This window comes from Pristis pectinata, chromosome 1, assembly GCF_009764475.1.
Source record: "Pristis pectinata isolate sPriPec2 chromosome 1, sPriPec2.1.pri, whole genome shotgun sequence".
NCBI lineage: Eukaryota > Metazoa > Chordata > Chondrichthyes > Rhinopristiformes > Pristidae > Pristis > Pristis pectinata.
In genome coordinates, this window is record NC_067405.1 from 138765733 (window position 1) to 138790497 (window position 24765).

Genomic DNA, 24765 nt, shown 5'->3' on the forward strand with positions numbered 1-24765 from the left:
GTACATGTGTGTGTGCACATGCATGTGTGTACACGTGTGTGTCTGTGTGTGCATGTACATGTATGTGTGTGTGCGCGTGTGTGTGTGTGTGTGCGTGTGCGCGTGTGTGTGTGTGTGTGTGTGTGTGGCCTGTGTTACCGTGTCCCTTTGGTGGAACAAAGCAGGAGACACCCCTTCAAACCCCTCACTCCCACTGGCACCCTCTCTCCAGGTCACACCCTGGCATTCTAACATCTTAACATTGGTGACACCTTTTCTCTCTGCGGGACTCGAAGGCGTAACCTCCTGACTCAGGAGTGGGAGTGCTCCTCGCCTAGCTGCACCTCACGCCAGGACTGGTTCACTGACGCAGGAGCCTGCCATCTGCACCAGTGCACTGAAGCTCTCAGCCGCTGAGGGACACAGTGGTGTTTGTCAGCAGCAAGTGGGTTTTCCATGTGGGTCTGACTATTTTACTGCGGTTGGGACATATTCATTTCAATCGGCAATCTTCTGCCCGCTTCATTTGTTTCTGCTCTATCCTCCCCCAGCACAAAGAGTCACAGAGTCAGACAGCATGGAAACAGGCCCTTCGGCCCAACGGGTCCATGCCGACCAAGATGCCCATCAAAGCTAGTCTCATTTCCCTGCATTTGACCCATATCCCTCTGAACCTTTCTATCCATGTACCTGTCCAAGTGTCTTTTAAATGTTGTAATTGTACCGGCCTCAACTTCCGCTGGTGGCTTGTTCCATACACCGACCACCCTCTGTGTGAAGTAGTTGCCCCTCGGGTTCCCATATTCCAAGCCAATTTCCCTGAATTCACCTGGGACTGCTCTTCCTCTGTGCTTCACTGTTGAGTCCCACCCCTGCGCCCGCACCTCTCCATGGCACCACCCCTCTCCCGGGAACACACACCCTATGACGCAGCACTTGATGTCCCGACTCATCCAACTGTTCTCCAATGGAGGGTCTCGACTCGAAATGTCGACTGTCCACCTCCCTCTGCAGACGCTGCTCGACCCGCTGAGTTCCTCCAGCATTTTGTTTGTTGCTCCAGATTCCAGCATCTACAGGGTCTTGTGTCTCCATGGACTCTGTCTACAACTCTCACTGCCTTGGTGAAGCAGCCAGCGTAATCAGAGACCCCACCCACCCGGGTCATTCTCTCTTCTCCCCTCTCCCATCAGGCAGAAGATACAGGAGCCTGAGGGCACGTACCACCAGACTCAAGGACAGCTTATATCCCACTGTGATAAGACTATTGAACGGTTCCTTTATATGATGAGATGCACTCTTGACCTCACAATCTACCTTGTGACCTTATTGTCTACCTGCAATGCACTCCCTTGTAGCTGTGTATCCTGTTTTTACCCTGTACTACCTCAATGCACTGTGTAATGAATTGACCTGTATGAACAGTGTGCAAGACAAGCTTTTCACTGCACCTCGGTACGAGTGACAATAATAAACCAATTCCAATACCAACTGTTTTTCATATTTAGAAACTGGGAGGAGCCCAGCAGGAGGAAGGAAGAGGGATGATGGGTCTGTTAGCCCTTCCTTTTGTCCACCATTCCCAACCTCCCAACCCATGTGACTAGTGCAACCCAACAGTGCAGGAGTGCAGTCGAGCCAGTGCACTGGAGCAGCTCAATCTCCAAAAGCCAATTTCCAAAATGTAAAGCTTTCTCTTTCTGAGGTGCAAGACCTGCACTGACTCCCATAGGGGAGACCTTAGTTGATAGTTGATACTCAACTGCAGCACCAATCTGAACCTCGAACCCTGCACGTGTTGCACTCCTTTCCCCCTCTCGCTGGCCTCATCTGTTGCCTCGGTTGACTTCAGCTGTCTGTCCAACACCAGAACCCCCTGTGCTGAGAGACACCCAGGACAGCCCACTCACTGCATGAGGGGCTCCCAAAAGCAGTCCTCGCCGATAGATCCAACCTGACAAGACCGGCAGCTGTAAACATTTCAACCTGTCTGTCACCCCAGACCAATAAAGCCCATCAATCTGAAAGGATTTAAGAAGAGCATTTTTATACATCAATGCTTCTATATGACCTGGACTCTTGTATTCTCAAGAAAACAACTGCAATAACAGGTAGTCTGTTGAGACTGTTATGCTAAATAGTCAACACATAATAATCACCTCAGATAAACGTACTTCATCAACCTCATGCCATCCGGCCAAGGGTTGCTTCTTATCAAATACTGAAGAAACTCAGTTCTCATCTTCACATTCAAAGCTCTCCAAGGCCTTGCCCTTCCCTACTCTGTGGCCTCCTCCAGTCCCACCACTCGAGTCCCTCCCAGATTTTTCTCAGCTGACCTGAGGTGGCTGTGCCTTCAGCTGCACAGGTTCCAAAGTCCTGGAATCCCTTCCCCATTCCTCTAAGGCTTCCCTCTCCCTTCACACCCTCATAGAGTCTGACAGCAGGGAAACAGGCCCTGCGGCCCACTGGGTCCGTGCCGACCGTCATCCACTCATCTACACCAATCCTACACTAATTTTATTCCCCCTACATTCCCATCAGCTCCCCCAGATTCTACCAGTGACCTACACATCAGGGTAAACTTACTGTGGCCAACTAACCCACAACCCAACACATCTCTGGGATGTGGGAGGAAACCGGAGCACTCAAAGGAAACCCATGCGGTTACAGGGACGTCATGCAAACGGAGAGCATCCTAGGTCGGGATTGAACTCAGGTCACTGGCGCTGTGAGTCAGCGGCTCTGTTAGTTGGTGACTGTCCCACCCTCCTTAAAATCCACCTTTACACATCTCTGCCTTGATAACTCCATACACAGTTGGAAGTTGAATTTGGTTTGGTAAAGCTTCAGCTATTTTGGGCTCTTGACTACATGATGCTCTCTGCCATTGAAGTAATCTTTTCTTTAACGAATCTTGTTGCTTTGTAAGACATTCATTAATAATATTAATGAATAATAGCATAATAATATCAATAAATACTGTTAATAATCAAGACCTGACAGTGAACCAGTCAAGGGACTGATTCATATGAGATTGTTCAGGCAGTTAAATGGAGATGCAATTTGCAAACCAAAGTTGAAATAATGAAGGTGAAAAGATTCTTTGTTCATTCAACCTTTGATTACAACCACAAATAACTTCAGTCCAACAGCAGCACAAACCGGCAGGATCTAGCAATAATTACAATTGAATGTGCCAAACTCTGAATCTGTACAATACCAAAAAGAAATAATTGCCGTAATAACACTCCGAGAACAGTGAAAAGACAAAGAATCTATTACCAGCTATCTAAGAGTGAGATCTAGGTCAACATAGCCGTCAGCAAAATCTAAAGACGCAAGTCAGACCGTTGAGGGCCAGGAACATCAGCATCAGAGGACTAACAAAGCAATGCTACTCCATTAGCCCAGGAGGCACATCAATCACTGGTGTCTGTCGATGAGGAGGCAAACTCAGAACCCAAGGGAATGCAAACCTACGCGGGAGAAATTTGTTTGTGGTGACTTAGTGCTAAATACACACAGGGTATCAGCCTCTGGTTGTTCTCTCCTCCTGGACAACTGGATTCGTCGACTTTAACAGGACCAAATTTGTTGAATGTGTACAACCTGTGGCTGGTAGTCATTTAGTGTCTGTGATCCAAGACTTCTCCCCCTTGAAAGCTCTTAGTTACTGGGCAAAGCGGCTTTACCATCGATCACAGGCCAGTCTGTGATGCTCTAACCAGGAGTTTCAAGTTCTGGTTGGACTTTCCAGTTTATCCTCACTCTGAGCACATTCCCAGGCCAATTGGATCACTTTAGATCAAAAAAAAGCAAACTGCTTGAGGAACCCTGCAAGTCAGGCAGCATCTGCGGAGGGAAAGGGATGGCCGATGTTTTGGGTCGCGACCCTGCATCAGATTCCTGCATCTGCAGTCTCTTGAATCTCTGGATCATTTTTGATAGTCAATCAAACAGTCTTTTCATTTCCATAACAAACAAGGACCAGAATTTTTAAAAAAAATCATTTTGTTTCCCTCCCCCCCCCCCCCCATTGGGCAGATGATACAAGAGCTCGAGAACACGTACCACCAGGCTCAAGGACAGCTTCTATCCCGCTGTTATCACACTCTTGAATGGACTTCTTATACGTTAATGACGAACTCTTGATCTCTCAGTCTACCTTGCCACGGCCTTTGCACCTTATTGCTTACCTGCACTGCACTTTGTCTGTAACTGTAACACTATGTTCTGCATTCTGTTATTGTTCTTCCTTTTGTACCTCCTCGATGTACTTATGTATGGAATGATCTGTCTAGGTAGCATGAAAAACAAAGCTTTTCACTGTATCTTGGTCCGCGTGTTAGCGTAGCAGTTAGCACGATGCTATTACAGTGCCCAGCGATCGGGGTTCAATTCCCGTCGCCATCTGTGAGGAGTGTGTACGTTCTCCCTGTGACTGCGTGGGTTTCCTTCGGGTGCTCCGGTTTCCTTCCACACCACGGGTAGGTTAACATGGGTTTAAAATGGGTGATGCGGGCTCGTTGGGCTGTAAGGGCCTGTTAACGTGCTGCATAAATAAAGTTTTAAAAAGTTTTAAAAATGTGACAATAATAAACCAATTACTGTGGAGCCCTGGTAATTAATCCCCAGTTACATCAGACTCCAGATGAATCCTTGCTCCTATCCACCTTCTGCAGTTTCTGTTTTGCCATTGGTTGAGCTCTGGGAGTAAGATATCGACATGGTCCTATGGGTGAATGACTTCCTCTGTGCATTTGGTGTGGGAGAAATTTTAAAAAAACAGGAGTTGCATTTATATAGCACCTTTTGTGGCCCCAGACCACCTCAAAGCTCTTTACTGCTAATGTAGAACCAGAAACACAAGAGACTGTGTTGGCCAGTGCGGATAGGAATTGGGAGGTTTGGATGCCTGATTGTGACCCTCCGCAGGACCTGGGCAGATGCTGAAACAATTTGCAAATACACCCACCGAGCCCTCGCCAGCAGTTAAGCTTGGATCAAGATCACTTCATCCTGACTAATCCAGAAGGACTTCAGTGGTCAGTGGAGTGCAAAATAGACCCAAACCTGAGTCAGATGGGTTTGCAAAAAAAATGACCCTCCTGAGAATGAGTTACCCCAACTCGTTTGGGAAGGAGACGGGGGGTTTGGAGTTGGAGAGACTTGTGACACGGGGATCTTGCAGCTTCAGCTACCTGGGTTCGAACCTGATCTCTGGTGCTGTCTACGTGGAGTTTGCACGCTCTCCCTGTGACCGCGTGGTGCTCTGGTTTCCTCCCACATACCTAAGACCATGCTGGTGGGTTAATTGGCCACTGTAAGTTATGTAGATGGGTGGTGAGTTTCTGGGCATGCAAGACAGGATAGTTTCAAGGAAATAAGTGGTGTGAAAGGAACATTGGGACAGTCAGCACAAACTCAATGGGCCAAATGTCCTCCTTATAGTCCTAAGGAAATATGAGAAACAGCTAACATAATATGAGAATTGAACACAATGGAAATCTCCCAGTCAGATAGCTAAAGGGCTATTTGACTGAAGTTTTCACAGTATTAAGAGGAACAATTAAAATTTCCACTGGTTGAGGATCAGTGGCTTGGTATGAAGATCAGAGCAGGCTCTTCAGTGGTGAAGTTAGGCAACAGTTCCACACACTGAGGTTTAAAAAGTTCTGAACCCTCTTCCGCAAACTCTAATTGATCCCAGATCTTCATTTACTACTAATTAGGATAGCCATTTTTGTGCTAAATCCCCAACTCCAAATATCCTCTGCAGATATCCTCTGCATATCCTCTGCAGATATTCTTCACATCCAGAATTTTAAATCTGAGATTGATAGATTTTTGCTAAGTTAATGTATTAATGGATTTGGGACAAGATATACTTAGATTTAGGTCACAGGTCGGCCACGATCTTATTGAATGTTTGAGGTGCTAAATGAACCTGCCCCTCCGATTGAACCCAAATATGATTCGTGCAGAGGGGCTCACCAGGTGACAGAATGAAGCCCAGAGATACTCGACTCACCATAGTTGAACTTCTCCTTAGAGGACCAGCTCTTCTGTATTGGCCAGTTCCTGTCCCAAACCCCATCCAACGTGCTGAGGAACGTATCTTCCCCTTCGTATTCCACCGCATAATCCTCATCTTCGTCACCATCCATCCCGTTTGCAGAATCCAAGCTTCCCACCTCAGTCGAGTCAGGATACTCCCAAAACAAGGGCCAGAAGATGTCCTTGTGAGACAGCCACTCAGCCGAGGAGATGGACCAGTCATTTCGGTTCCCCTTCAGCAGATCCATCTCAATTTCCGCCTGGGGATCATCTACCACCTCGATTGTCACCTGTCAAACACAGAAGCTAAACATCATTTGCTCCCAATAATTATATCCATTTTTGTGTTAAAAACTCAACTTATTTTTAGAGTCATAAATAGGCCCATCGGCCCAACTTGTCCATGCCGACCACATTGTCCATCTGAGCTGGTCCAATTTGCCTGCATTTGACCCATATCCCTCTAAGCTTTTCCTATCCATGAACCTGTCTAAGTATCTTTTAAGCATTGGTCTTCACCTCCAAGAAACTACATTGCCTGCGTCAGTGAGACTGGAAGTCACTCAATCCTTTAGATGCCTTCAACATTATTCTGTGATTGGCCATCTGTTTATTGGGGTTTATTGACTGTTCTGTTCAGTTTTCTACTCAGTTACTGACAGCTATCAAATTCAACTTCACCGCTTGCCAAGTCAAGGTATGGACGGTATTAGTCCAGGCACCTTCCTTGGTTTCGGTACATCTTCTACCTTTCAGTAATTCTTCTCTCCTCTCTCACACAGCTGCCCCTGAAGACATTGCCTCATAAGCAACAGAAGCAGGAGTCGATCAGGCCTGCTCCACCACTCTGTAAGGTCGTGGCCTATCCTGTTCCTCACCTACTTTCCTGACCAATTCTCTCCTCAAATACATTCAGCCTCAGCCTTTGATATGCTCAGTGACTGACCACCTACATCCTGCTGGGATAGTGAGCCCCAAAAATGACAGCCCTTTGCGTGAAGAATATCCTCCTCAGTCTTGTCCTAAGTGGCTGGCCTCCTATCCTGATAGAAGTTCTAAACTCTCCAGCCAAAGGAACCAGTCTTGTAGCATCTACCCTGTCCGTCCCTCTTGGGATCACTTGCAATTCAATCACTGCTCATTCTTCCAAATGGTCAATCTCTTCAGCCAGAACAATCCCCTTATCCCAGGAGTAGGTCCAGCAACTCCATGGGTCACTAACTCCAAGGCAGGTGTATTGTTCTTTTGGTACAGAGACCAAAACCTCACCCAGTGCTCCAGGTTAGGTCTCCAGTCTGCTGGGAATTTTGCAATGATCGCCACCCATGTACTCGCTCACTCCTTCAGAGTCCTGAGACTCGGGTTTTCAGTCCAGGGTTTGTCTGGTTTTAGTTTCCATAATTTACCCACTTAGATCTACTGAGTACAGAGGTGGTGCAGTGACAGTGTTATCTGCAATGACATAGGAGAGGCCATGCAGCCTATTGTCTGTGCTGGTTCTCAGCAACCTCTCTATCCCATTTCCACTTCTCTTCCTTTCTTGTATCCTGCAACTTATTCTGGTTCACACACGTCCACCATCTCCCCTTTTATTCATTTGCCACTTGCCTTCACTAAGGATTGGCTTCTGTGGCCAGTAAGCCCACCAACATGTCTTTGGGCTTCGGAGGTAGTGGAGGACCCAGGGGAAATCCACATGGTCACAGCGGGAGCATGCAGACTCCACACAGCAACACAGAGAATGTGCAGGCTCCACACAGCAACACGGAGAATGTGCAGACCACACTGCAACACAGAGAATGTGCAGGCTCCACACAGCAACACGGAGAATGTGCAGACCACACTGCAACACAGAGAATGTGCAGACTCCACACTGCAACACAGAGAATGTGCAGACTCCCCACTGCAACACAGAAAATGTGCAGACCACACTGCAACACGGAGAATGTGCAGACTCCCCACCGCAACACGGAGAATGTGCAGACTCCACACTGCAACACAGAGAATGTGCAGACTCCCCACTGCAACACAGAAAATGTGCAGACCACACTGCAACACGGAGAATGTGCAGACTCCCCACTGCAACACGGAGAATGTGCAGGCTCCACACTGCAACACGGAGAATGTGCAGACTCCCCACTGCAACACGGAGAATGTGCAGGCTCCACACTGCAACATGGACTCCCCACTGCAACACGGAGAATGTACAGGCTCCACACTGCAACATGGAGAATGTGCAGACTCCCCACTGCAACAGAGAATGTGCAGGCTCCCCACTGCAACACAGAGAATGTGCAGACTCCCCACTGCAACACAGAGAATGTGCAGGCTCCACACTGCAACACAAAGAATGTGCAGACTCCACACTGCAACACAGAGAATGTGCAGGCTCTACACTGCAACATGGAGAATGTACAGACTCCACACTGCACACAAGGCTGGGATCTGGACTTTTGTGAGGCAGCAGGACAAACTAGACCAGTAACCTAGAGGTCTGGACTCACAGTCTTGTGACCTGAGTCCAAAACCCTGAGGAAGTTAAAAACAAAATCTGGTCTCAGTAACAACAACCAGGAAACCACTGGATTGTCCTCGGGGAGATCTGTCATCCTCACCCACTCTGGCCTGTGACTCAAGACCCACAGCATTGTGGTTGCCTCTGAAGAATTGGTAATTGGTTTATTATTGTCACATGTACTGAGTTACAGTGAAAAGCTTTTGTCTGCATGCATTCCAGACAGATCATTCCATATATAAGCACATTGACGTAGTGAAAAGGAAAAAAAGCAGAATGCAGAATATAGTATCACAGTTACAGAGAAAGTGCAGTGCAGGTAGATCAATAAAGTACAAAGGCCATGACAAGGTAGATTAGGAGATCAAGAGTTCATCCTTAGCGTACAAGAGGTCCATTCATGAGTTTAGATAACAGTGGGATAGAAGCTGTCCTTGAGCCTGGTGGTATGTGTTCTCAAACTTTTGTATTGTCTGCCTGACAGGAGGGGGGAGAGAATAACTGGGGTGCATGGGGTCTTTGATTATGTCGGCTGATTTCCCAAGCCGTGGAAAGTGTAAACGGAGTCAATGGAAGGGAGGCTGGTCCGCATGATGGACTGGGATGCAATTTCTTGCGGTCTTGGGCAGAGCAGTTGCCATTACCAAGCTGTGGTACATCCAGATAGGGTGCGTTCTATGGCGCATCTGTAAAATTTGGTGGGGGTCACTGGGGACTAGTAAACCTGCTAAGCCATTCAGTGCAGGGGCAATTAGGAGCGGGTAATAACTGCTGGCCTTGTCAGTGATGTAGACATCATCTGTAAATAAAACTAACATGGAAGTTCCATGCCCAAGTCATTGCTATTCGTGTGAGTCTGGCTGTTGTGTCTCAACTTGGAACAGACTGGGAACCCAATGCGTTCCCTGGTAATACCTGCTCCTGCCTGGTGTACTCAAGACGTTGGGTAGTTCCCATTGCACAATGTTGTGCAGTATTTAATCATGCATTTCTACAGAGTCCAATATCCTTTGCAAGTTGCAAGATTGTGATCTTGTCCATTACACAGACAGCAGCATAATGCCCATTAGCAGTTGCTATGACACAAAAATTGGTGCGGTTGTGGATAGACAGATCAAAGGATTCAGCAGGATATAGACCAGTTGGAAATGTGGGCAGAGGAATGGCAGATGGAGTTTAATCTGGAGTGTGAGGTGGTGCACTCTGGGAGGTCAAATGTTAGAGGAAAGCATACAGTAAATGGCAGGACCCTTAGTAGTATTGATGTACAGAGGGATCTTGGGGTGCAAGTCCATAACCCCCTGAAAGTGGCAACAGAACTAGATAGGGTGGTAAAGAAAGTGTACAGTTTGCTTGCCTTCATCAGTCAGGGCACTGAGTCGGAAAGTCATGTTGCAGCTGTATAAAACTTTGGTTAGACCACATTTGGAGTACTGTGTGCAGTTCTGGTCACCACACTATAGGAAGAATGTGGAGAGGGTGTAGAAGAGGTTCACCAGGATGCTGCGTGGATTAGAGTGCATTCGCGAGAAGGAGAAGTTGGACAAACTTGGACTGCTTTCTCTGGCACATCGGAGGCTGAGGGACAACCTGATAGAAATATATCAAATTATGAGAGGCGTAGATAGGGTAGATATTCAGTCTTTTTCCCAGGGTGGAAATGTCGAATACTAGAGGGCATAGGTTTAAGGTGAGAGAGAGAGAGAATGTTTAAAGGAGATTTACGAGGCAAGATTTTTTACACAGAGAGTGGTGGGTGCCTGTAAGGTAAGTGGTGAAAGCAGATGTGAGGTTTAAGAGCCATTTGGACAGGCACATGAACAAGCAGGCAATGGAGGGATATAGATCACATTCAGGCAATCATGCAGTTTAAATTGGTGTCATGATTGGCACATACATTGTGGGCCGAAGGACCTGTTCCCATTCAATGTTCTGTGAACAGTGTTGATTCCATAACCATGGCCTGTGGTGGATAGTGTTCCAAATCCACAGGGCAGCGTTCAGAATGTACAGGGACATGAGTCAGGGAAGTGTGTGTCAAGCTGTTGGGGCATCGTAAGGTTATCAGGCCATGGGTCAACAAGTCAAAGGTTATCAGTTTAGATCTGAAAGGGTCATCAGAGTAACCATTCTGTTATCAGTCCAGATCATGCCTATGCTGACTCATTTAAAAAACTGCTCAAAACCTTCAGCCTCGATCTATAAGAATTGTTTAGAACTGGTCTGTGAAGCAGTAGCTGTGTCGGCTTTTCTTATGACTGAGTCAGTGAAGTGTTTACTGAGTCTTCCTGTGCAAAGTCTGAGCTTTTACCTCAGGCACGAGTAAGGAGACACCTCACTGTCTGAAGCTTTAAACTGTGTCAGAGATTTGATGGGGTTACACAGGTCAGCCCAGCCTGTACAACACTGGCACTGGAAGTGGATTCTGCTTGTCGAGCTGTGGGACTCGACTCTGAGGTAGCCCAATTGAAACTGGGAAATCAAGATTAAAGAATCTAAAAATATTTTAAATGATGGAATGGGATGGCATATCAGTTTAAAATTTTAGGTAAACAACAAAGAATGAGCAGTGTGTGACAGAGAGGGCTAGGGAGAGAGACATGGAGGGCAGGAGGTTTTAACGTGACTTGGTACTTGCACTTCACTAGAACCAGGTTAAAATTAAACCTGTGATAATCTCAGTGGTTCTTGCAGCTACAGAGTAAGCTGATATTTTCAAAAGGTGTCCAAAAAAAAGATACTGAAATTTCCTGTAACAAGTTAACAGTTTAGGATTTAGATGTAATTTAAAACACAATCTGACCAGAATTCAGGCTTTCACTGCAGATTTTTGGGGAGTTTTGAACGGATGCAATGTAAGATATTTTAACTGTTTATTACACTATTTGTATTGGTATTGGAATTGGTTTATTATTGTCACTTGTACCGAGGTACAGTGAAAAACTTGTCTTGCATACCATTCATACAGATCAATTCATTACACAGTGCATTGAAGTAATACAGGGTAAAACAATAACAGAATACAGAGTAAAGTGTCACAGCTACAGGGAAGTGCATTGCAGGTAGACAATAAGGTGCAAGGTCACAACAAGGTAGATTGTGAGGTCAAGAGTCCATCTCATCGTATAAGGGAACCGTTCAATAGTCTTACCATTGTGGGATAGAAGCTGTCCTTGAGCCTGGCGGTATGTGCCCTCAGGCTCCTGTATCTTCGGCCTGATATGGAAGAGGGGAGAAGAGGGAATGACCCGGGTGGGTGGGGTCTTTGATTATGCTGGCTGCTTCACCAAGGCAGCGAGAGGTATAGACAGAACTCCACAGACACTACTCTACAGAACACTTTGTTTAACTCGTTCTGACAAGGGGTCTCTTCATTATCGGCAACAAGCACTTACATTGTGCTTTCAGTGGAGAGAAACATCCCAAAATGCTTCATGGGCAGAAATGGGCAGTGAACCAAACAAGATGAAAAGGGTGAACTGTACTCCTGGTTGGAGAGACTGGTGCAGCAGTTAGTACCAATGCCTCACAGCCCCACAGACCTGGGTTCGATCCTGACCTACGGTACTGCCGGGTGCTCCGGTTTCCTCCCAAATCCCAAAGGTGTGCTGGCAGGTTAACTGACCACTGGAAAACGGCCCTTTGTATAGGTAAATGGCAAAAGAATCAGAGGGGGTGTTGATGAGCATGGGAGGGAGACTGGGTACTGGGAAATAAGGAGAGAGTTCTGACAAGGAGTCGCAGACCAGAAACGTTAACTGTTTGTCCTTCCACAGGCACTGCCTGACCTGCTGAGTGTTTCCAGCATTTTCTATTTTTATTTCAGATTTCCAGCATTTCAGATTTTCATTGAAATCACTAAAAGTATTGTTTGGGAATCAGGGAAGGTGAACAAGTGAGGGGGAAGCCACAAACTCATGGGTTGGACATGGACTATGTGGGCAGCACCAGGGTTCAATGCTGCCCTCTGGTGCTGTCTGTGTGGAGTTTGCATGTTCTCCCTGTGACCACATGGGTTTCTCCCAGTTTCCTCCCACAACCCAGAGACGTGTGGGTTGGTAGGTTAACTGGCCACTGTAAATTGCCCCCAGTGTGTAGGTGAGTGGGAGAACGTGGGGGGAGTTGATGGGAACGTGGGGAGAATCAGTTACAGGGAACATCAGTAGGGAATGGAATTGCTCAGCAACCCAGCACAATTGATGGGACAATGTTGTCCAGAACTATGGAAATATGGGATGGAATGGGTTTGAGGAGTCATCTCCTGTGACCAAGCTCTCCTGTCAGAGGACAGAGATCTCTCTCACCTGAATGTTGGGATTCTGCGCATTGATGTCCGCATTGGTTAGGTCGGGGAAGTTCTTCAGGTCCAGGACGAAAGGATTCACTTCCTCCAGGCCGGACCCGTATTTTGGTTGTGCCGGGAGGTCCTGTGGTCCTGGGCGTGACCATCGCCGCTTGTGACGGGCTTGGCTGTTGGCCTTCCAGCTCTTTAGCTTGTTATCTTCTGCCGTCATCTCAGGACCCTGGGCCAGCCTTGAAATTGAATGGCTTTTCACCTTGCAAGGAAAGAGAAAGATCATGAGGTGGGATTCACAGGCAACACCCGAGAAGCAGTTGTGAGCAGGGATTCACAGGCAACACCCGAGAAGCAGTTGTGAGCAGTTTTATGAAGTGGCCTGATTTCAATATTCCACTATTTTGACACAGAAGGAGACCATTTGGCCCACTGAGTCTATGCTGGCTTGAAGGATCATTCCCATTCCCCCTTTAATATTCCCTGGAAGTTATTCTCACATTCCCACCAACAACCACCCCCCCCCCCCCCCCCCCCCATATCTTAGGAAGTTATGGTGGCCAACTAACTGAGCAACCCATGCGTCACAGGGAGAATGTGCAAACTCCACACAGACTGCACCGGAGGCAGGGATTGAACTCAAGTTGCTGGAACCATGAGGCATCGGCTCTACCAATGTGCTGCTCCTAAGTCACAAGAATAGAGCAGGAGTAGGCCATTCAGCCCCTCAAGCCTGTCCTGCCATTCAATATGATCATGGCTGATCTGTCCCAAACCTCATCTGCTCTTCTATGCCAGTTCCCCAAAGCCCCAATTCCCCGATCTTGTAAACATTTATCTACTTTCTCTTTCAATACATCAAATGATCCCATATCTACAACCCTCTGGGGTAGGAATTCTGCAAGAACTTCCCACACACCTCAGTTTTAAATGACTGCTCCCTACCATTGTAACTATGTCCTCACATTCTGGGTTCTCCAACTAGTGGAAACATCTCGACACCTACCCTGCCACAGTTGCCTCATTACGTTTCAATGAGTTCACCATTCATTCTTCTAAACTCCAAAGAATACAGACCGAATTTCTTTGGTGATAGGGCAAACTTCTCATCCCAGAAACCAAGTGAATCTCTTTTGGACTACCTCCAATGCCAGTATATCCTTTCTTAAATCGGGGGACCAAAACTGTGCACAGTACTCCAGGTGTGGCCTCACCAGTACCCTGTAGCTCCGTAACAACACTTCCCTATTCCTAAACTCCAACCCTCTCGCAATAAAAGCCAATATGTCATTTGCCTTCCTAATCACTTGTGGTTTGGTTTATTATTGTCACTTGTACCGAGGTACAGTGAAAAGCTTGTCTTGCATACCGATCGTACAGGTCAATTCATTACACAGTGTAGTTACATTGAGTTAGTACAGAGTGCATGGATGTAGTACAGGTAAAAACAGTAACAGTACAGAGTAAAGGGTCAGGTGGTTTATCTGTCTGCCTCTAGTCCCATTAGTTTTTCCAACACCTTCTCCCTCATGATCGCAATTATTACAATTTCCTCTGTGTTGCCTGAACCCAGCCCATCACAAATCTTTGGGATGCTGGTGGTGTCCTTCACCATGAGGACTGATGCAGCGTATTGATTTAACTTTTCGGCCATTTCCTTGTCCCCTGCGTTAATTGGCTCTTTAGGGGATCTACACTTTGTATATCTCCTCTCTTCCTTTTTCTCCATCTGTGGAAGTTCCTGCTGTTTGTTTTAATCGCTCATCATTCTCCGTCGTTTTACTCTCCAGTGACTCCCCGTCAGCTGACAGCACTGACCATGACTGGGGCTATGGTTCAACAGACACTGGCTTCCATCAGAGACCCCTGGAGAAGGCCAGGAACCAATTCAGGGCCTTGCAGTGCTGCACCCTTAACTGGACCCAAACCTTCCTTTGAAGTGGATTGAAACCAGCCATGTGCAGTGAGTGCTGAACCAATCACATCACAGTAGTAGAACACTGATAAGAGGAATATAACGCAGCCTGGGCCCTCCATCTCCTGTGTACAGCTACCGAGACATCACCAATTAAGATAACCTGAGCATCGAAGGCAGGACCTCCTTCATCTCTGGGGAATGGAAGCAATTGTCAGTGTACAAGATACATCATGAACCGAGAACGTACGGATTTAATGACGTGTCAATCTTAACCAATGGAAGGATTGCGTTTCTTGCTTGCTATAGCATGGCTCCCAGTCGGAGACAATGGCAGGAATACCTTGCTGTGTAATGCACATGTACTATTGGGCTGCTTGGATGGAGTTACATTGGAACCAGTCAGTCTGCTTTGTGACCTTAAAGAGAACCTGAGGTCAGTCAGAATTTAATTGCTCTCTTTTGTGGCTTGGAACACTGCTGTAAAAGGTCACAAGACTAATGGCAGTCTTTTCCTTTATAATACTTTGAAGTGGGTAATAGAGCCATAGAGTTATACAGCACAGAAACAGGCCCTTCGGCCCAACTCGTCCATGCCAACCAAGTTGTCCACCTGAGATTCTATTTGCCTGCGTTTAGCCCATATCGCTCTAAACCTTTCCTATCCATGTACCTGTCCAAATGTCTTTTAAATGTCGTAATTGTACCGACCTCTACCACTTCCTCTGGCAACTCGTTCCACATACCCACCACCCTTTGTGTGAAAACTTGCCTCTCAGATCCCTTTTAAACCTTTCCCCTCTCACCTTAAACCTTTGCCCTCCAGTTATGGACTCCCCTACCCTGGAAAAGGACTGTGGCTCTGGGTAATCTGAAGTTTTTTTTTATGGGATGTGGACCTCACTGAGAAAGCCAGCATTGATTGTCTATCTGTAACTGCCTTATCAATTGAATGGCTTGCAGACCCAGTTCAGAAGGTAGTTCAGAGTCAACCACACTGCCAGGTCTGGAGTAACCAAGTAAGGTTGGTGGGTTTCATTTCCAGAGGTACGCTCATGAACTGCATTAGAGTCAATCCTGTGCATTCATGATCACCATTACAGATTACACCATTACAGATTATATCATTGCAGATTACACCATTACAGATTACACCCTTACAGATACCAACTTTCCAATCCAGGTTTATCTAATTACTTGAATTTTAAATTTCCTAGCTGCCTCAGTGAGGATCAAATTCAAGTCTCTAGGTCAATTTAACCCCATGATCTCATTGTCAGGGAAGATCAGGGGTGATGTTTGCCCTGGCTGGGGTATCACAGTCTCAAAGTAAGTGGTCGGCCATTCAGCACAGAGATGAGAAGAAATTTCTTCACCCAGAGGTAGTGAATCTTTGGCATTTTCTGCCCAAGAGGGTTGTTGAGGCTCAGTCACTGGGTATATTCAGAGATTGATATAGCTTAGGTATTATAGGAATCAAGGAATTTGGCATTGGTGAGTTAAAAGATCCACCATGAACATATTGATAGGGAAAGCTTGAGGAGCTGAATGGCCTCTTCCTGCTCCTATTATGTTCTCGTGATGTCTTAAAGCATTCAAATCAGAGTTAACACACCTGCACATGACTTAAACCAAAGTTAACGAGACTCTAAAATGAGAAAACTGGCCCTTTGTTAATAAGAAGTGTATTAACTTCTGTCTCTCCCCATAAACAAATTGTAGAGTGTTTACTGTACAGAAGTGTCTCAGGACACTTTACAAATAGGCTGAAAGTATCAAAGAGTTAAATTATGAGGACAGATTGAACAGACTAGTGCTGTATCCCCTTGAGCAGACAAGATCAAGGGATGATCTAATTGAGGTGTTTAAGATGATTAAAGGATCTGGTGGGTGAGTATAGAATAAAGGGGCATAATGTTAATATTAAAGTGCTTTAAGAAGGCCACTATCATCCTGGTACCTATAAAAAACAAGGTAACGTGCCTTAACGACTACTATCCAATGGCTCTGACATCCACCATCGTGAACTGCTTCAAGAGGTTGGTCATGGCATGCATCAACTCCAGCCTCCCAGACAGAGAGTTGTGGACACAGCCCAGCATATCACAGACACCAGCCTCCCCTCCTTGGACTCTGTCTTTACATCTCGTTGTCTTGGTGAAGCAGTCAGCATAATCAAAGACCCCACCCACCTGGGACATTCTCTCTTCTCTCCTCTTCCATTCGGGTAGAAGATACAGGAGCCTGAGGGCACGTACCACCAGAATTAAGGACAGCTTCTACCCCACTGTGATAAGACTACTGAACGATTCCCTTATACAATGAATGGACTATGACCTCACGATCTATCATGTTGTGACCTTGCACCTTATTTGCACTGCACTTTCTCTGTAGCTGTGACACTTTACTCTGTACTGTTATTGTTTTTACCTGTGCTACAATGCACTCTGTACTAACTCAATGTAACTGCACTGTGTAATGAATTGACCTGTATGATTGGTTTATAAGACAAGCTGTTCACTGTACCTCGGTACAAGTGACAATAATAAACCAATACCAATACCACTGCAATTCGCCTACTGCCAAAACAGGTCCATAGCAGATGCCATCTCCCTGGCCCTGCGTTCATCTCCACAGCATCTGGACAGTGAAGGCACCTACATTAGGCTATTGTTTATTGACTACAGCTCCACCTTCAATACTAGAATTCAAAGCAAACTCATCTCCAAACTCCTAGACCTGGGACTCAACACCTCCCTCTGCAACTGGATCCTTGACTTCCTGACCAACAGACCGCAATCAGTGAGGTCACAACACCTCTGCCGCAATTACCCTCAACACTGGTGCCCCACAAGGCTGCATACTCAGTCCCCTACTCTACTCCCTGTACACTCATGACTGTGTGGCCAGATTCTGCTCTATCTACAAGTTTGCAGATGATACCACTATAGTCAGCCATATCCCAAATAATGATGAGTTGGAATACAGGAAGGAGATAGAGAGCTGAATGACATGATGTCATGACAACAACCTTTCCCTCAATGTCAGCAAAACAAAAGAGCTGGTCATTGACTTCAGAAAGGGGGGCAGTGCACACGCTCCTGTTAACATCAATGGTGCTGAGGTAAGAGCTTCAAGTTCCTAGGAGTGAACATCACCAATAGCTCGTCCTGGTCCAACCACGTAGACACCATGAACAAGAAAGCTCACCAATGCCTCTGCTTCCTCAGGAGACTAAAGAAATTTGGCATGTCCCCTTTGACCCTCACCAGTTTTTATCGATGCACCATAGAAAGAATCCTATCCGGATGCATCACAGCTTGGTACGGCAACTGCTCTGCCCGAGACAGCAAGAAACTGCAGAGAGTTGTGGACACAGCTCAGCACATCACGGAAACCAGCCTCCCCCCTCCCTGGATTCTGTCTACGCTTCTCATTGCCTTGGTAAAGCAGCCAACATAATGAAAGACCCCACCCACCCTGGACATTCTCTCTTCTCCCCTTCCCATCGGGAAGAAGATACAAAAGCCTGAAAGCACGTACCACCAGGCTCAAGGACAGCCTCTATCCCGCTGTTATAAATCTATTGAAATGGTATCCTAGTACGATAAGATGGACTCTTGACCTCACAATCTACCTAGTTAAGGCCTTGCACTTTACTGTCTTTCTCTGTAACTGTAACACTTATTCTGCATTCTGTATTGTTTTCCCTTGTACTATCTCAATGCACTGTGTAATGAAATGATCTGTATGGATGGCATGCAAAACAAGTTTTTCACTGTACGTCGGAACATGTGACAATAATAAACCAATTTACCAATTTACATTTGAGCCAGGGCGCTTGGAGTGAAGTCAGGAAGCATTTCATCACACAGGGGGGATCGGAAATTTGGAACTCTCCTCTCCAAAACGTAATAGAATAGGAGCAGGAGTAGGCCATTTGGCTCCTCAAGGCTCCTCCACCGTTCAATAAAATCATTACCTCAGTGCCACATTCCTGCACAAACCACACATCCCTTGGTTCCTTTAAGATCTAAAAATCCTTCTCTGGCTGAGTTATTTAAAGAGCATCAACTGAGAAAGTCTGATTGACAGACTTCCGCAAAACAAGGGCATTAACGTGGGGAAACAGGGTGAGGGGACAGATCAGCCTGCCCACGTGAAGGGCTGAACTGCCTCCTCTTGTAGCAACAAACAATCTGCTGGAGGAACTCAGCGGGTTGAGCAGCGTCTGTGGAGGGGAAAGGAACAGTCGACGTTTTGGGTTGAAACCCTGCATCATGGTTCGGCTCACTGAGTTCCTCCAGCAGATTGTTTTTGCTCCAGATTCCAGCATCTGTGGTCTCTGCTGTCTCCTCTGCCTCCTCCTGTAGCCTGCTGCAGAGAAGGGTCAAGCTGTGAAGCTTTTGGTTGGAAGAGGAGAGAGGCATCATTGTTCAAGGAGGGTGTGGTGGCTAATGATCTGTGGGTAACAGTGGGTGAGGGTGAGGGGTAGGTTGAGGATTTGGTGATGGGTGTGAGGGTTAGGGAATGAGTGGGAGTTGGGAGATGGGTGAGAGGGTTGGCGAAGTGTGGGTTGAGCACTGGGGGCGGGTATGGCAGTTGGGATGGTGTTAACACTGGGAGATAGAACATAGAACAGTACAGCAAAGAACAGACCCTTCAGCCCACAATGTTGTGCCGACATAGCTATTCCCCCCTACCTACAGAATGCCCATGTCCCTCCATTTTCCTCTCATTCATGTGCCCATCCAAGCCCTTTTTGAAAACCCCCAATGAATTTGCCTCCACCACCGTATCAGGCAACGCATTCCAGGCACCCACCACTCTCTCAGTAAAAAAACGTATCCCTCACGTTTGTTCTGAACCTACCCCCTCTCACCTTAAATGCATGGCCTGGGACAGTCTGAGAGTTGGAGAGCGGTGTGAGAGTTGGGGGTGATGTCAGGGTTTGGGGCGCGGGAGCTGTAGGGATGTGAGGGTTGGGAATGCGTGTGCTTGGCATTTTGTTTATGGACGGGGGATAATGGTGCGATAGTTGGGAAGGGGGCGTTAAGGTTGGTGGGATGTGTGAGGGATGTGTGGGGGTAAGGAGTGAACAACATGTTCGGTGGTTGGTTTGAGGATTGGGGTGGATCTGAGGGTTGGAGGGAAGTAGTGTAAGGCTTGGTGGAGGGGAGGAGCTGTGGAATGTGGTGGGGAGGGGAGAGGGCAATGGGATGGAGGGGAGAGGGGAAGGGAGTTGGATAGAGGGTCATGGGGAGAAAGTGTGCAATAAGCTGGGTTCAGAAGCCCGAATGGTGAGTGCTGAGAGCAATGGAGCGATCAAAACCCCTTGGGTTTCCAACATTGTTTCTGTTCCTCTCCCCTAAATGTTTGGTGAAGAAAGTGGGTGGGGAGGAGGAAGGGGGGTTAATGCAGAGGAAGAATTGGGCACTGGTGGGGCCAGGTGAACGTGGTGAATCTGCCAGAAAACATGGATTAAAGAGGGAAAGGTTGAGGCACTTCAGAGAAATACCTTTGGAAGAACAGCAAAAGGGAAGGAATTGCGTTTGAGAGATCTTAGAGCCATGCCATTGCCAAGAATAATTCAGCAAATTCCACTTGTGTAAATGAATGCCTTCCCAGAACACAAGGCACGTGTTCTCACGCAATATCCCATACTTAATATTTTTCTTTCTGTATCCTTTTGCGCTCTCCAACAGTGACGAGTAAAGAATGAACATTCCTTGGCATCAACTAAGTGCAGAGATAAACTGTCAGGAATGTGCTGGTCTCTGCCAATGAGGTCAATGCACAGGAGTTTTCCAGGAAGGATGCAACCCCGCGGCAGTCTCTAAGCCACAGGAGGCAGCAAAGGGCACCACCGGAAGTCAGTCACATTTTCAAGGCATGTCGTCGGAGGGCATTACTGCGCAGGAGAGGGCGGGTTTCACCTGAGCTGCAGAGCTGACAGACTATTGGTTAAACATCTATTTGAAATAATGTAATTGGCCAAATAACTCGGAAGAAGATAAGAGTTATTTCATCGCCCACTGGGCTGTGGTATTCTGGAATGCAGCCCTTGAAAGGACAATGGAGATGCCACCATTAGTCATTTCAAAATCAGAATCACATTTATTATCACTGAAGTATGTTGTGAAATTTATTGTTTTGTGACAGCAGTACACTGCAAAGACATAAAATTACAAAAATAAATAAATAGTACAAGAAGAAAGGAATAATGAGGTAGTGTTCATGGGTTCATGGACCGTTCAGAAATCTGATGGCGGAGGGGAAGAAGTTGTTCCTGAATTGTTGAGTGTGGGTCTTCAGGCTCCTGTACCTCCTCCCCGATGGTAGTAACGAGAAGAGGGCATGTCCCGATGGTGAGGGTCCTTCAAGATGGATGCCACTTTCTTGAGGCATCTTCATGTCCCAAAGGGAAGTGGTCATTTAGATGGAAATGATCTGCAGGGCCACAGGGACTGGAAGAACTTGGAACCTCTTTCAGAGATGGATCCAAAAGCCTCCTTGGGACTCAGATATTACATTTTACTGAACGCTGCTTAACCTGCAGAAGTGGACAGTCATGTGCAAGAGTCTCCTGTAACTTTGCACAGGGCAGCATTCCCAATCCTGCATCATTGCCATTGTTCAACTGACTACCTGGAATGTGCGGGCCAGTCAGTGGGTCTCAATCCAGCACTGATCTGGGGTTTGCAGGATTTAAAGAGTTTTGGTCTCTTCGACTCTCACCTTGACGCAGGAACTTTGATAAGATAAGATTTCTTTATTAGTCACATGTACATTGAAACACACAGTGAAATGTATCTTTTGCGTAGAGTGTTCTCTACGCAAAAGATGCATTGGTTGAACATTTTTTTGCTCATTATAGAAATATTGGAAGATTGGGGGCAGCTGTGTGATTAAGGGAATGGGGTAGTTGAAGACAGGATATCATGTGATATTCTCTCCCAGATCACAGCCAACCAGAGTTGGCAACTTTTGAGTGATCCAGCTGATTGGTTGAATGACTAGTTGCGTCACAGCCTGGTGTGGAAACTTCAACGCACAGGAACACAAGAGGCTACAGAGAGTGGTGGACTCAGCCAGTTCCATCACGGGTACAGCTCTCCCCACCATCGAGGACATCTACAAGAGGCGAGGTCTCAGGAAGGTGACATCGATCATGAAGGAATCCCACCATGCAGGCCATGCCGCTTCTCAATGCTGCCATCAGGCAGGAGGTACAGGAGCCTGAAGACCCTCACCTCAAGGTTCAACAACGGCTTCTTCCCCACTGCCGTCAGGTTCTTCAACCAACCTAAATAACCCTAATTCTTCCTCGGATTATATTTCCCTCAACTTGCACTAATGTCATTCCATTTATTTTTGTGTATTTTGTCATGTAAGTCATGTATAATTTAAGTTAATTTAAGTTTATGTAATTTATGTTTGTAGTGTACTGTGCTGCTGTTGAAAAAAAGTGAATTTTATGACATTTATACCCTGGGTATGTGTGCTGATGAAGGTAAACTTGAACTTGATCCTGTGCACCCTGGTCCAAGGAATCATTGAACAGCAGCACGATTCACAACACCTTATTAACATTCACTGTGAACAGCTGCTGCAGCTTCCAAAGGGAAGACAGGGATATTTGTTGATTTTAAACCTGCAGCTACAGGAATAATACACTAGTCCCTCAACTCTCCTCCTGGTGTCCGTGGTCCCGGCTGAAACAAAGGAATGAATGGCGGGAATGTGCCTAAATGCAGTGCAACAGGACAGCCCATTTGTTCCTTATCCTCTGGATATCTCATTATCCCATCTCGCAAACAAATTACTTTGAGTCATAAAGTCAGGGTGTCACACAGCATGGAAACATGCCCTTCGGCCCACTGAGTCTATACCGACCATCAAGCACCAATCCTACACATCCCATTTCATTCCCCCCACATTCCCATCAACTCTTTCCAGATTCTACCCCTCACCCCTACACACTGGGGGCAACTTACAGCGGCCCAACTGACCTGCCAACCCACACGTCGTTGGGATGCGGGAGGAAGCCCAAGCACCCAGAGGCGACCCACAGGGAGACCGTGCCAACTCCACACAGACAGCAGCCGGGGTCAGGATTGAACCTGGGCCGTGGGAGCAGTGAGGCAGCAGCTCCACCAGCTGTGTCCTGTGTCCTCACCTCCATAAATGTGGAAGCGTTGGAAAGGGTGCAGGGGAGATTTACCAGGATGCTGCCTGGTTTAGGGAGTATGCATTATGAGGAGAGACTAAGGGAGCTAGGGCTTTACTCGTTGGAGAGAAGGAGGATGAGGGGAGACATGATAGAGGTATACAAAATATTAAGAGGAGTAGATAGAGTGGACAGCCAACGCCTCTTTCCCAGGGCACCAATGCTCAATACAAGAGGGCATGGCTTTAAAGTAATGGGTGGGAATTTCAAGGGAGATATCAGAGGAAGGTTTTTTTACCCAGAGAGTGGTTGGGGCATGGAATGCGCTGCCTGGGGTGGTGGTGGAGGCAGGTACACTGGTCAAATTCAAGAGATTACTAGATAAGCATATGGAGGAATTTAAAATAGGGGGATATGTGGGAGGAAGGGGTTAGATAGTCTTAGGCGAGGTTTAAAGGTCAGCACAACATTGCGGGCCGAAGGGCCTGTATTGTGCTGTACTGTTCTATGTTCTATGTTCTAAATGCAAGTCAATATCGCTAAGGAGAAAATAGGCAGCAAATTTGCAGGCAGCCAGGTCCGGGAATCCTGTGGCTCAGTTTGAAGGAGGGTGTCAGATTTTCTTTCATTACCTTAACTGATATTTACTCGACAGCTGAAAGAAGGTTTGTTTTTTGGCCATCTACTTCATTGTTTGTCAGATCTGCAGGTGCACAAGTTGGCTCTTGTGCTCACAATACTGATAATTCTGTGGAAGTGAAGTGCTTAGGGGCTGAATGAGTGCTATATAAATGCAGGATGTCCATCCACAAGAAGGTGTAGCCTTGAACTGCAGTCTCCTCAGGTACTGTGACTCTAAGTCCAACCTCAAGCTTTTTCAGGCAAATATAGTGGGCGCTAGGACCTGAAGGTAATATTGTACCCTCCCCCCTCCCCCCTCCCTCCCCTCACTGTAAATCAAATAGCCATTAAAACATTTGCCATCTCAAGTTGATTCCCCAAGCTCAGTGTAATCAATACCTTGCAGACCTCGCACACAACTGCCGGCCCGCGACAAGTATCACGGCATACACTGAGATCAAATATCTAACCTGCTCTCTAAACCCGTGAGAGAGGGAGGGAGGGAGAGAGAGATGGTATCCTCATAAACACCATCAGAGACCCCCCCCATACACCATCAGGAACCCCACTGAACACCATCAGGAACCCCAATAAACTCCACCAGACACCCCATTAAACACCATCAGAGACCCCATTAAACTTTATCAGACACCCCATTAAACTCCATCAGAGACCCCATTAAATACCATCAGACACCCCATTAAACACCACCAGAGACCCCATTAAATACCATCAGACACCCCATTAAACACCCTCAGACACCCCATTAAAAACCATCAGAGATTCCATTGAATTCCATCAGGGACCCCCTTATACACCATCAGAGACCTCTCTAAACAGCATCAGAGACCCCACACCATCAAAAACCCCATTAAACTTTACCAGACACCCCATTAAACACCGTCAGAAACCCCATTACACGCCAGCAGAAACCCCATTAAACACCATCAGAGACTCAATTAAACACCAGAATCTCCATTAAACACCAGCAGAGTCTCACTACCTGGATTCCTAGTGAAGGAGCCCCCACCGTCACGGATGTCACATTCCCCTGCAACGGTGCCACAAGTCCAGGCCACGCAACATCCGTCAAAGTTCACCACAAAGAGCCGCCAGACGCCCGCCGGCTGAAAGGACACCCGGCAGTGCACCGTGTGAAGCCCACGCCGGGCGCTCCCAACCCACACCCCCTCCGCCCTGGGCACACGGTG

The 24765-nt window shown here is 46.9% G+C and overlaps 1 protein-coding gene across 2 annotated transcripts in view; it reads right to left on the bottom strand.

Annotated features, from left to right (window-relative positions):
- Positions 1-24765, bottom strand: part of ism2a (isthmin 2a) — a 44423-nt gene that overhangs the window by 18265 nt on the left and 1393 nt on the right. For both annotated transcript variants that reach the window (XM_052018336.1, XM_052018327.1), the window contains exons 2-3: positions 12859-13110; positions 6014-6329 (exon numbers count right to left, since the gene is read on the bottom strand). In XM_052018336.1, coding sequence (XP_051874296.1) covers positions 6014-6329; positions 12859-13110 — 568 coding nt within the window. The remainder of the gene's footprint in view (positions 1-6013; positions 6330-12858; positions 13111-24765) is intronic.